At 30.0% G+C, this 14,303-nt stretch overlaps 1 protein-coding gene across 1 annotated transcript in view; it reads right to left on the bottom strand.

The window, feature by feature from the left end:
- Nucleotides 1-7,185, bottom strand: part of LOC106768197 (UPF0613 protein PB24D3.06c) — a 10,546-nt gene extending 3,361 nt beyond the window's left edge. Inside the window, exons 1-6 of the mRNA XM_014653195.2 lie at nt 6,749-7,185; nt 6,309-6,385; nt 5,055-5,160; nt 4,233-4,325; nt 4,066-4,131; nt 2,474-2,619 (exon numbers count right to left, since the gene is read on the bottom strand). Of these exons, the coding sequence (XP_014508681.1) occupies nt 2,474-2,619; nt 4,066-4,131; nt 4,233-4,325; nt 5,055-5,160; nt 6,309-6,385; nt 6,749-6,949 (689 nt within the window). The 5' untranslated portion in view covers nt 6,950-7,185. The remainder of the gene's footprint in view (nt 1-2,473; nt 2,620-4,065; nt 4,132-4,232; nt 4,326-5,054; nt 5,161-6,308; nt 6,386-6,748) is intronic.
- Between the last annotated feature and the right edge of the window lie 7,118 nt (nt 7,186-14,303).

The following is a 14,303-nucleotide window of genomic DNA, read 5'->3' as shown; positions in this document are numbered from 1 at the left end:
AGTTTTAATTTTCCAAAATCCACCTTAACCCCGCAAACTGGCTATCCATTCTACTCCCAGCATAATATACACTCCTCCTATCTCAAAAATGAAGAATTCTTGCTGAATCTTCAAGCCCTGGATTTCCAAAATGAAATCATCACATTTCCCATGACAATGAACCCTTCGGCCATCCTCAACTTCCACAACATAAGTGGGAGTTTCCAATGTTTGTAAACCACATCTGCCAATCAAATCATTTGAAATGAAGTTGTGGGAAGCTCCACAATCCAATAAAACAACCACCAACTCATCTCCAATTTTCCCCAAAAGTTTCCAAGACTTCTTGCCATTGTACATGGAGATAATTGTAAAACATGCCCTGTTTCCTCCAAAGCTTCTTCTTTTGTACCCTTGTGGTGCTGGAATTCCCCCAACCCGAACAATTCCTCTTCTGACAATAGTAACATGTGCAGTTGTTTGTTGTGGCACACATGATTAGGCCCAAACTTCTCATCACACCTTAAACAAAGCCCTTTCTTTAACTTGTCCTGCCATTCTTCCTCAGATAATTTTCTGAAAGGGGCTCCTCTTTGTCTCTACCCTCCAGAATTGCTGCTCATAGAACTCAACACCTCACTGCCCTCCCCCTTTCCTTTGCTGGCACTACTAGCAGGTAGAGAATTTCCTCCTTCTCTGGTGAAACTTCAAGTGACTGAATACTGTTTGTATCCAGCACTGTTTCGGCTAATACCTTGGGTTCCTCCTTTGGAAGTGTTTCTAATTTTATCCTCCACCATTTGAGCTTTAGACATTAATTCTGCAAGATTGCTGGGTTCATACAGTTTGAACCTTTATATCATCTTTTAAACCATTCAAGAAGAATCCTATCAAATAAGGTTGCTCCATCCCCTTCAAGAACCCTCCTGCATATTGTTCAAATTGTTCAATGTATTCGTCCACAAGACTTGTTTGCCTTAATCCAATTAAAACTTCAAAAGGATTGTTTAGCATTGTTGGTTGAAATCTGCATACAACTGCAATCTGGAAGGTATCCCACGTAGGATTGGGGTTGCAAGTCTCCCACCATTGAAACCAATTCAAAGCTTTACCTTCCAAAGCAATCAAGACAGCTTGCATCCTCTCTTCCTCAATCACACCTTTAATCGAACCCATAAGCCTCATCTCCTGCAAAAACAAGAATGTCTAATTTCCTCCATCTTGAGGAAGACACTGTTTGCCCCTGATGATGCTCTCTTCTCCCACCATTGCTTTTGCTAATGCCAGAATTATCGTCAGACGTATTCCTTGCTGCTGACATTTGCTCCACCACCAAAGTTAGCCCACGACTCAAATCTTCCCAGCATTGAAACCTCCCATGATATTCATTTGATCTTGAACCATTTCTGGCGTCATCTTTTCCACATTATCCATGTGTGACTCCATTCTCGTTCGCACCATACCCTATTTTGTGTCCCCTACAGAACCAAGATCACGCTCTAGATACCAATTGATAGATTCAACCAGTATTATAGAACAAACAAGACACGTTCTTGGTAGGTTCTTATTGAAACAAGCACTGTTTCTACCAATATGGTGCAAGACAGTAAAACATCAACACAGAAGGACTTTCGAGTTGTCCTCAAACTCCCACAACCTCTTACTTCCTAGGAAATATCAACAACCTTGTTTCCCTCCCACCACAGTGACTACTTATAATAGCCAGTTTACATGAAAAAACAGAAACATTTACAGGAGGTTATAACTGTCATATTCAGTTATCCCTCTTATCCCTCCTCTTATAAACAATTCCAAACCTAGTTTATTATCCTCCGAAGAGAAGTTGTTTTGTGTTGTATTCATGTGTAACCTAAAATGGTAAACTCTATTGTATTTTTCTTTCTTTTCTTAAGCTTTGGTTGTAAGCCACTGGTCCTTACACACACATATGAATCTAAATCAGTAAATCAGTAGAGAGATATAGTCTGAAGCTCTTTTTCTCATATATATTCCAAGTATACTGATCACTATTCTCTATAATTTTCCCCATCAATTTCGTAGTAAATTCAGTTCCTATCAGAATGTCATATAATTACTAGTGTCATGACTTAAGAAATGGAAATATACTAATGAAACAATAGGCATTTCAAAAATTTCAGAATACTAATAAATAATCCTTTGGTAAGCAGCTCTACCATAGGAATTCAAATATTTTATCGACATGTGCAAGAGTGTGATGACCGTTTCTTTGCACACCTCAAATAATGATAAAAATGCTAAAAAGATTACGTGGTAGACCATGCCAGTCTAAGAATTACCCCATACAAACCACTTTGGTTTGATAATAGATGAGCAAAGATTATTTTACAATTGAATAACATCCTATTTCCAAATAATGCCTCTTACGGTTCAATCTTAATTCTACATCTTAACCTATTGACTGATATCAAGCTTGTCTCTGTTTGTGCTGCTCTGACAATAATTCCGCACTCACCTATAGGCAGTTATTGGGGCACTAGGATCCGCTTCCCTTGGCATTAACTCTAAACCTCGGCCTTCACTTATCATCTTAGCAGCCAAGTCAATCATAGAAGCTGTGTGAGGGAGCGTAGCATGATATTCCCTATCACTGACAGGAGCCTGAACAATTAAACAGATATAGAAAATTAAACATCCATCCAAAAAAACAGATGGGATAAGATGATATTATATATTGATATTGATCAAACAAAACATCCACTTTCTTCTTTTTGTTGTAGAACATTATTCAATAAATATTAGAAATTCTACAAGGCTATTATAACAATGAATCGTTTAATTAAAATAAAATAATTGTTATAACTCGCTAATGTGTTATTAATCATTATATGGTTCCTAAAATATATCTTACACCTAATAGTATCAAATACCAATATATTTAAACATTACATATTATACTTGTATAAAAGTAATGGTATTTCCTATTCTGTTGTTGAATTTGCCTTGGTGGACTTCTCAAAGCATGTAGAAGGTACGATAATACAAAAAGTCCACATGATAACTGCAAACTATTTATGTTGTTAAACCCCACCTTATGCAGGTTATATTCTAAACGTCACCACTCGAGCATTAGAAATAAAATAAAGCTCATACCAGTTCAAGCTCAAAACAACAATTAGGTTCGGGCATGTTGACTACTTAACAATAACATTATCTGGTGCTAGTTATTAACATTATGATTATTAGTGATACGAATGAGAAAGCTGACATCAATATCCCTATATATGCTATAAAAGATCTCATATTTCTAGAGCTAGTTCTAATATTAACATTCTAATTCCTAGTGTTGTGTTGATCAGATTTTCACTTTTAAGAACCATGCTTAAGTTAAATACAAATAAACAAAAAAGTTAAATACGATGCAAATTGAAGTGAGGAAATGAAGTTATCAGTTCATCAACAATGATAAATGGAAATCATAATGCACCAGTGTTTAGAGGAAGGGAATAAACTAAAGTCGCTGTCAAGGTTTATATCACTTTCTCAATAGTAGTATACCAAAGCAACCATTTATATTCACATTCATATAACCACCTATATACTTAAACATATTGATGCAGTTTCCTTTCACTGTTTTCAGGTTCTAAAACTTCAAGATGTGTATACTTCACAATAATTGCAACTTGATGCAAACATAATTTCAGGTGGCATTGGAAGAGTTCAGTTTGTAGGAAAGCATATAACAAACATAATTCATTTTCAAAAAAATGTTATTCAACTTTATACAAATATACTAAAGATTTTAAAAAAAGAAGCAAAGTTACTTCAACGTGAAGACAATCCCATCCAGTCAGATTGTAGGCTCCAAAATAGCATCAAATGACTCGAACCCGATTTAATATATTATTATGACCTTAAGTGTGTTATGATAACAACCTAAATTAGGTGAATAGGGCCACTAGTCTCATCTGAAAACATGACTATTAGAAGAATAGCACCCCTAAGTGTGAAATTAAATTAAATTAGGCTACCATTTTACATAAAACATGCAGATTAAAAAAAAATGGAAGAAGGAAGTTCATAACTGATACATCTATCAATGTATACCTGAAAGATGGCAGCACGAACTGCTCGGGAGCAAGCATAATTTGTGCGCATGTAATGCACAATATCCTAAATAAGACGTCCAAAAACAAGAACAAATTAAAATTTCACAATGAATAACAGTAGCAAGGGAAGTAGAAATATAGCTAGGACATGAAATAGAATATAACCTGACAGCCGGTACTATGCCCTAGCAATGCCACGCCTTCGGATTCCTCTTTGTTAATTAAATAATTAATCAGCTGATCGAGCTCCTTGGCATCCTACAACATAAAATCGACGAGCTTAAGAATCAAGGTAACCATCCTTGTCGATCAGATAGAAATGTCAACATTGCACCTTTCAGTAAAATATAAGAATGAATATACAGTGTATTTTTAAAAACACATTATACCTTGAGAATGGCAAAAAATTGAGGCAGCACATATATTTTAAATATATGTTATTTGAGGCTGCAGTACAAAGTTCATGCTCCTGGACTCTAGGAAATTAGGATCCTTAGTTGGCCATATTTAACTATAGAACTAAATTCTGAGGATATTGCTGGGTGAAGTAAGGCCAGAGATCACACTAATTTGACAGAAAAATAAATTACTTATAAACGTCTGATGAAAAAGTCCATGCTGTTGTCCTTTATTCTTTTGGATTATTAAACAAACAACAGAGTTCTCTTCCACAAGAAACCTAAGGTCAGCACTAAGCACCAAGACCAATGTTTGATTCATATTGCTCATGGTAAGGAGATGCTTGTTGCAAAAACTAAGCTCACTATATCAAAGGAAAAAGGCATTTACTGACTGAATTAAAACAACACTTTGTCTTTGGTTTTAGTGGAATTATATGGTAGCTTACTATAGTCTTAATAATTCCACAATTTTGAGCTAATCATGTAAATTAATAGGCAAAAATCTGTTTGATATAATGTGTTATAAATACTTCAGTGCAACCTGTAACAACACAGCATCACTGGGAATTAAAATTTAACTGATTACTTGTTGCAAACTGGAGGTGCCATATCCACTGTAAGAAGATGACATAAGAAATTGAACTAATGACCAATTCTCACGGTCCAGAGCAATTGCCAAAGGTTCCAAGTATCTACAAGAAGATGAAGAAAATGGACGTCAGATAGAGACTATTCTAAGGTTTGCATCTACAGCTGGAGCTTAAGAAAATGTATAGAGACCGGTATAAATTTTCCCCTAATAGATAAACTAATAATAATACCAACTTGTAGCAAATTTATCTTCAAATGAAAAAAAAAAAAAATCATACATCAATTAAAAATAAGTTGTTGCCACAGAAATGTATAAAGAAATATATTTATTTTAGTGTATAATAAGTTTGGAAATGTATAAAGAATTATATTTATTTTAGTGTTCCAATAGTTATTTTAAAGAAACCAATTTATAATTACAGAAAATTTGCCACACAATAAATTTACAAAAGAAACAACTGCATACAAATTGCTTAATTTTTTATTCCATAGAGCTTCATTAAAATAGGTAGAGAAAAATATAATCTTTTTAAGCTTGTTTGCGCAAGTTTCAAAGCCAAACTTATGAATAAGCTCACATTTTATATGGTTACAGGAACTTACTGTCCACACGCATCCAATCATGTTAGTCATCAAAGACTCAGAAATCCTAGATAGGGCTTTAAGCAAAGAAAGCCAAGACAATCACAGAACACAAACATTAGGTATTATCAGTCGAACCTAGGGGGAGAAAAGTTTGGCTTTAAAAACATGGATATAAAAAGACGAAATAGTATTGTACTTCGAGAATGAAAGAGCAATCAAATGAAACAATTTGAATGCATTGGAGGGGAGGGAAACACACATCAATATGTAGACCAACACAGAGAAAAGATCTATTTCTGAACAGTTCTACTCAAAAGCTTGTAAAATTCAATGACACCACTCATGCACCAAACGTACCCGACGCTAATTTCGTATTTCTTCCAATACTACCGGAGCATAACATTTTGTCACAACTATACATTGACATGCTTGAAAATGTTCTCAAGGATTCCCATTTTTTTTTATTATTACTCAGAATTCATTGGCTTGAAAAAATCATGGCTGTTCCTACTCTCATCTATGGAATATATTCAATACTTTTTATTTTACATTATATATTTAATTTAAGAAATTACCAATCAAATTGTCCTAAGTTCTAAAATCATTCTCGTTCAGATGATGAAAGACACATAGCTTTGAAATAAACGAGCAGTATGATACGTACGAAGTAGCAAGAAAACCATCGGTCAATCCACCAATAAAGATGACTTGCCGCTTGAAATCGCCAGTCTTAAATGCAACCTGCAAAACACTAAATCTATAACAAGGCCCTCCATGGAAACCAGAAAGCATAAACAAAGCAAAAGAGGAATTGAAAAGTAAAGAGACGGTGACGGAAACTGAACAAAAGGCAACGCGAGTGCGATTTTACAGAGGACAAAACACAATACAGAAAACACGAAAACACTAACGCTTACGCAGCACACTCTGAATAATTACTATTTTACTTTCTCTCGAAAAAATCAGAGATCTCGAAGGTCGAATACAATGTAGAAGAGTAGGTGCGATATTACTAATATTGAACAGAAGATAAGTTGGAAATCATAATCATCCACAAGCAAATCAGATTTATATTCATGAAAAAAAAGCAAGAAGGTAACGAACCTGAATAGGCTTGGGACCGTACTTGAAAAGAACTCCTCGGGACTGATTTCTGCGGACGACGGGGCCGCCGGAGTCGGTGGAGGCAGCGACAGCGGAGGAGTTAGTGGACATCTTCAAACTGCTTGAACGACCGGGTCGAACGATTCCAAAGAGCCAGGACGAAGATGAGGAGGAGGAGGAAGAAGTGAGAGAAGGATTCATTGCCGCATGAGCGGGTCCGTTAGATTATAGCCATGATGTGATGGTAGTGCACAAACTGTGGTATCGGGATTCGAGAACGAAAACGGAAGATCCCTCCAAGTTCCACATCATGACAGAGCAGGTTACCGGTTAGCTATGCAGAGTTTGGATCAGAATGTCACCGGCTCGCGACCGCGTAGTTCTCACGCGCATGTAAATCTTGCGGAATATGATTGCTGTTACCAGTTACTCCTACCCGGTGGCTGAACTGTCTTCTTAAAAAATAAAAATAAATAATATTAAACACATCTCAGTGATAAAAAAAAAAGGACTTTATTTGAACTTACAGCTTTTAAAATGAAATTTTTCTTCAGTTAGGAAAAATAAAAAATAATTTAAATTAAATTGAATGATTTTGATTTAATATACTTTAGATCAAAGTTTAAGCTAGATAGTAAGTTTATGGACCGGTTTATTTTGCAAAAACAATAATTATTTTAGAAAAATAAATATTTTTACTGATATATCTTATTAAGTAATATTCTAAATTATGATATTTAAAATTATAATTCATTTTATTAATATAATTTAAATTTAAAAAATACATAAATCTAAGTTTGTTTGGTAGAACATCGAATCAAATTTAAAAAAAAAAGAATGTCGTACATTTAAAATATCGATTTGTCTAGTCCAATGCAATTTTCATAGTTAATGTGTTGGATTGGATTTTTCTAATTGCAGTGTAATTTTATTTTGAATTATTTTGTGTTATCTTATATGGCTATTATATGAAAAATATTTTTTTATTTAGAACCATTTTTTTTTATATTTGGATTACAAATTTTATTTCTTCTCTTAAAGAAAAATGATAATTTTTATGGTAAATTTTTATTAACTTATTAATATGCTAAAATATTTTATTATTAGGTATTCTAATTTACATTTTATCCTATTTTTTAATGTTTTTGTTTTATAAAGAAAATCCAAAACAATTTTGAATATTAGTGTTTTGTGCATCGATTTGAAATTGTAATCGACTCATTGTTTTTAAGATTTTGTAAGGAGTAAAAGTCATGACGTTTTATCCTATTTTGTTGAGTTTTTAATTTTTTTTTGTTTAAAGTATATTTTTATATTTGATTTGTGAAAATTATTTGTTTTGTATTTAATTTTGTATGAGTTTTAAAGTTTAAAGATTATTCTGTTTAGTTTTTTTATTTATGTGTTTAATTGTAAATTTGAAAAAAAAATAGTAAATCCAAGTCAAAATAAAACAAAAACACGTTGAAAAAAAAAGAATAAGAATCTAAGAGGAAAAAAAAACACAATTTTGAAAGAAAAGTAAAAGATAAGGATTTAAAGAAAATAAAATCGAAGAGTTCAACCCAAAATTTTTGCTGCATTTTTTGTTGAAGTTATTTGATTCGTAAATTGTATTTAGTCATGAAATCTTCACGTTATTTCATTTAACTATATTTTTAGTCCTATGTTTTTTAATTTTATTGTTTTGTGTTTTTTAAAATTTCTTGGAATTTTGTCTAAAATTTATATATTTTTTTTACTTCTTGAGTTTTGTAATTTTTGTATTTTCACATTGATTGTTTTTTCTTTGTTTAAATTATTGGAATTCTTTGTGTGATAGAATACTTGGAGCTGCATGGTTCAGTAGCACAATAGATACATTTTGGTAAGCAATAATTATTACTTATCTAATTTTTTTTTTATTTTCTATATACTTTTCCTGAATGGCAAAACTATATATTTTGAGGTGTAGGAAAACATGTGAGGAGGTGCATGACGAAGCTCCTCTGATTAGTTGTTGGAAAGAAGAGGATTTTCCGAAATTTATTTTTGAAAACACAACAAAGGGGTGGGAGAAGAAATTTGATGAGGTGGAGAAAGCAATTGTCATTTAATTTATACCTTTTTTTCCGCGTACTATTTTCTTGATATGGGCTTCTTCCTGCACCTATGTATTTCTTCTTGCACTCTCAACTCGCTCATCCAACAATCTAGTCACTGTTTAACTTTATTTATTTTAAAAAATAAATAATTATAAATTTTTCTACAAAATAAGTACAAATGACATGCTTTACTAAATAAGAAAAAACTTTTGTTTCGTAGTTAATGACTTCGGCCGGCTTTGGAAGAATGGTTCCAAAAGCAAAGGCAAAGAAGCAACAGCATTGTCTCCTCATAACCAGGAAGAAGTGTTGTTTGCTTGAATAAAAGGAAAATAGTTATGCAGCAGGGAAACAAGAAAAATATAACATTGGACTTTAACCAAAATTTAAATAAATTAAGACCGATCGTGCCATGTTTGTATAAATAAATGGCTGTTTACAATCATTTTTATTTTGCAATATATAAAATTTATATATAAATTATAAATTTATTTTGTAAAATTAAATTAAATTTAAAATTTATTTCTTAAAATAATATTAAAGTATGATGAAATTCTTAAACTTCAAATTCAAAAATGATAGTAATAACAACATGGTAATTAAGGAACAGAACACTTTGTTTTTTATTTCATAGAAGCACATCGAAGACAATATATATAAACAATAACAAGGCATTGAATTGAATAGTTGAGAGCTTCAAAATTATATAATAGAACAATGACCAGTAAAAAAAATGGAAGATTTTTTTTAATACAATAACAATTGACACAAAATCTTCATTAAAAATTCAACATTAACATTTAATTAATTATAAAATTTTTATTACTGTCCTTTTGACAAAGATTCATCTTATAACTGTTTTTATTTATCCAGTTCTAATAATTTTGACAAAATTTATCATAAAAATTATATCAAAATTTTAAATTATTACAGCATCTTTTTTAAAAACGATTATTTAAACAAAATTGTTGAAAAAAATGTGATAAATAACTATATGTACCTTCCTACTTTTTCAACTTCAATTCAAGTTATAACAGGTGGGTACATAACAGCTCATATGAGGATAATTCCTTGAATTTCTTTTATCTATTCGTCATCAACCACACACACACCTTAGTTTTTCTGAGAGACAGAGATAACGATGATGGAAGCTTAAATTAAGATAGTCCTACCCTACTACACCTTAGTTTCATAATTAACAACACGGAAAATGATATTTTAACACCATTTTTTGACACCATTTTGACACTGCACACGTGTCAAAATGTGGTTGGACGATTTCAAAATAAAAAAAAACAAACTTTGGTTTTTCTCTTCCAAATATACCCCTGTATTGACTTTTTTAATTTGAAATCGTCCAATCACATTTTGACACGTATGCAGTGTCAAAATAGTATCAAAAAATGGTGTTAAAATATCATTTTCCTTAACAACACAGAAGCTTCCGTAAACTTACAAAACACTTGGGAAAAATAAGCCTATACGTACAGTTATGATCATCAGTTATATAAAAGTATAAAGTTCAAAGCAAAAGTTGGACAGACTTTGGTGGTGGTGGTGGTGGAAGTTTCTTCCGCCGCTCCCTTAAGAATGGTATCAAGCATATGAATATGCATTGTTATAATTATTATTCTAAGTTGGTCAAAGTATGTTATATAATGTGCATTCCACCATTGCTTATGGACCGCAAACCTAACTCATCTTATTCAATCCCTCTTATCGTTGTGCCCAAAGAAGATTTAAGAAAACACTACAGACAGCCAGACCTACCTCATTTCATTTCAGCGTGTGATGCCTATATTAGGTAAACTTTGCTTTGCATTCTTTAGCAAAATATTGGTAGATAATAATATATAGTTAACAACTACAAGACAAATGATTTTGCCTATATAAAATATTTTGACATTGAGGTCAATTATGCAATAAACTCTTAACAAATTTCAAAGTATCTTACAATCCAAGTCTTTGTGTCTTTTCTCATGTAACGTAGAAAGTATTTTGATATTTAAGTCACTAAATGAGTCTTTAATAAATAAAATTAACTTTTGATAGTACAATAAATATAATCATTCTTTCTATCTTAAACATATATTTATAGGTTTTACAATCAGAATGAGTTTTTAATTAACATTGACCTAATTATGACCTAATAATTAATAAACATACTTTATTTGTAAGATTGATCATTATTAGGAAAATTAAGATTTGATCTGTTTCTTTCTTTAATAAACATCTAATTTTAAAGTAAAGTGTTTTAAATATTAAGACTGACTCCTACTAATTGGACAACCAAACGATACATAAAAACATACAAGATTATTTGATTTTTATGTATATAAATTGTTTTTCTATATTATTCACTATAATTTATAGAAAAGTAATAACACACGTGTCCTTTAATTTGTAGAAAAATTACAAAATAATGTAAATAAAAATTTGTAAGCCACAGTATTTATGTTTTAGCTAATATAAATAATTAAAATAAGAGATACGAGATAAGAAAAAAGGTAATGAAAATGATGTTAAAGAAGAGGACAGTAGGTAGAGGATGAGTTTGGCCTGTATCTGGGAAACGTTCTCATTTCCAGAGAGAAAGAAAAAAAAAAAAGACTAAGATGGTCTTCCTAACTAATTAATGATGAAAATAAAATAAACTAAATAATATTGACATAATAATCACCACCTATATCATCTATTAACTTAGTTTTCTGCAGGACACTGCAGCTCCACGAGTTGCCGATGAAATTACGTATATTTTCCAATTTGACCCCTTAGGTTGAAATTAGGATTATAATATGAAAACAATCCATTATATACTAACACAAGAAGTAGTTATCATACATAAGTATAATATATGATGTGTATCTAATACATGGGTATGTTTATTTTGAAAATAATGGTACATTCTCAAATATGTATTTAAAAATGTATAACTCTTTTCTAAAAATATACTAAGCATGTAATTGTATTTGTGGAGATCCAAATTAAAATTAATTTTCTTAAATATCGTTAAAATAAAAAATCATAAATCGTTATCAATATTACATTTCTTAAATTTGATTGATAAAATATTATATAGTATAAATATAGATAAATATCAAATATTAACATAAAGTAGGAATCATGGATAAATTTTCTGATAAATATTATTGAATATGTTTCTTTTTAGGAGAAATTTTGTATTGAATGGATATATGTATAAATAAAATAAATACTTTATATTTATAAATATATATATATATATATATATATATATATATATATATATATATATATATATTCTGTCGTTTTTATCTTTATTTTTCTAATTATTAAAATATTTATAATTTATTAAGTAACTTAAATTTTTTTTCTTTTTTTTACAAATTATTATTCATTTTGTCTCTCAAATTGATATTCAATATTTACAAAGTTTACTCACATGTTTAGGTTGTTTTATTTCTTATTTTAACTTTCATTACATGTTTTTAATACGATTTCATTTAAATAATGTATTTTATTTAAGAAAACACAAATTTCATTTTTATTAAATAAAATAGTTTTTAGGATATACATCAAGTGTTATTTATATTTGATTTTAATATTTTTATTTATCATTTAATTTTTTCACATATATTTAATTTCAAGCGCTCAATTATATATATTATCAAACATACATCATTTTGACATTGAATTATTATTAATATTATATTTTATTTGTTTCTTTTGTAAAAGAAAAAAAGTCTAATTATATTTAAAATGATAGATGGACGTGCATATATTCATTAAATGATGTAGATGAGAATGAGATAAAAATTTCATAATAAGAAGATGAATATTTATTTAAGCATTAGTTAAATTGTGCATGCCATTTTATTATTAAAGTATGAATGCATTTGAATAACACATAACCGATCTGGTCAACTTTTTTTATTAAGTTTTTCATCTTGCTTAGTTGGTTTACAATGAAAAAATGTCACTTTGATATTTAAGGTTGTTAGGTCCATATCGATTAACCTTTATTACTATTAATGGTCCATCTTGTTACCTACATTGTTTTTTAAAAAATATTTTTTTATGTTTAAATTATTTATATTATGAATATGATAAAATATTTCCGTTATTATTTTATCAGCATATATCTAAAAATACATATTTAGATCTTATTCATGGTATATTTCTTTATTTACATGTAGTTAACAATATATCATTGGACTAAAAGGTCTTTTTTTTTAATTGGTACACTTACAATAAATTTTTGTTTTTTTCATAAATACTCAAATTTAAAAATAAAAAATTACAAAGAATTATCTAAAATATTTTCATCTTCCTAAAATTTATACAAGTCAGTCCATAGGCTCAGAAACTCACAGTTATACGACACAAAAACCAAACTTATTAACCACACGTGGATCAGCCTGTATTACTAATGTTTTTTCCACCCATATCCTTTATTTGTTCAACTTATTCCAAACTCTACAAATTGTATTATGTAAAACAATTGTATGCAAAATATTTAAAGATAATTTAAATTATTATAAGCAAACTTAGCATAATTTATTATTATTTAACATTTTAATTTTTGTTAATTTTATTCTGATCTAAATATGTACACATAATTTTTTTATCATTTATCATGTGAAATTACATACTATTTCTTAGAGCTGTCAAAACGGATAACCCGGTTTGACCAGTCCCGACCCACCACGGGTTGGTTACTTAGTGAGCCAATCCAACCCGATTCAATTATGGGTGTTGCTCCCTCCACCTCCCTAAGTGGGTCCTACACCTCCCCACTATTTTAATTTATTTCAAAAATATTCTACACCTCCCCACTATTTTCTTTTATTCCAAAAATACCCTACACCTCCCCACTATCCTTAACCATCTTTCTCTTTCTCTTTCTACATTAATGGAGCATTTTTGGCTTATTAATGGAGCATTTACATGACTCAAATTTGAACTTGTGATATATTTTCTTAAATAAGATTGATTCAATCTTATTTTCGCCAGTTGAATATATATTTTTCTTTTCAAATTACTTAATAAATGGTAAAATTTTGTTCTAAATTTCTAGAAAAATGTTTATATATGTGTGTGTGTTTTTTTACATATAATATCTATAATTTTTAAAATTATATTATGTTTTAACTCACTGACATATTTGACTCAAATAACTTGAATAAAATATTTAATTTATTAGATAAATAATATAAAAGTATGGGTTAAATATGTTTTTAGTCCCTATACTTTGGGGCGATTTTGGTTTTAGTCCCTCTTTCAAACTAAGGTACAATTTAGTCCTTTAGAAAACTCTGGTTTTATTCCTTTTTACCAAATTTTTTTAAATTTATTTGTTGTTTCAAATACGTTTCTTAGTTAACAATGAAACAAAAATGTGTCAAACAGTGTAAACTTAGTTAACATTGAAACAAAAATGTGTCAAACAGTGTAAACAATCCAAATGCTATAATGAAACGTGCTTGAAACAA

This window comes from Vigna radiata, chromosome 7, assembly GCF_000741045.1.
Source record: "Vigna radiata var. radiata cultivar VC1973A chromosome 7, Vradiata_ver6, whole genome shotgun sequence".
Taxonomy (NCBI): Eukaryota; Viridiplantae; Streptophyta; class Magnoliopsida; order Fabales; family Fabaceae; genus Vigna; species Vigna radiata.
The sequence above is the reverse complement of the archived record's forward strand: the minus strand, read 5'-3'. Positions and strand labels throughout refer to the sequence as shown.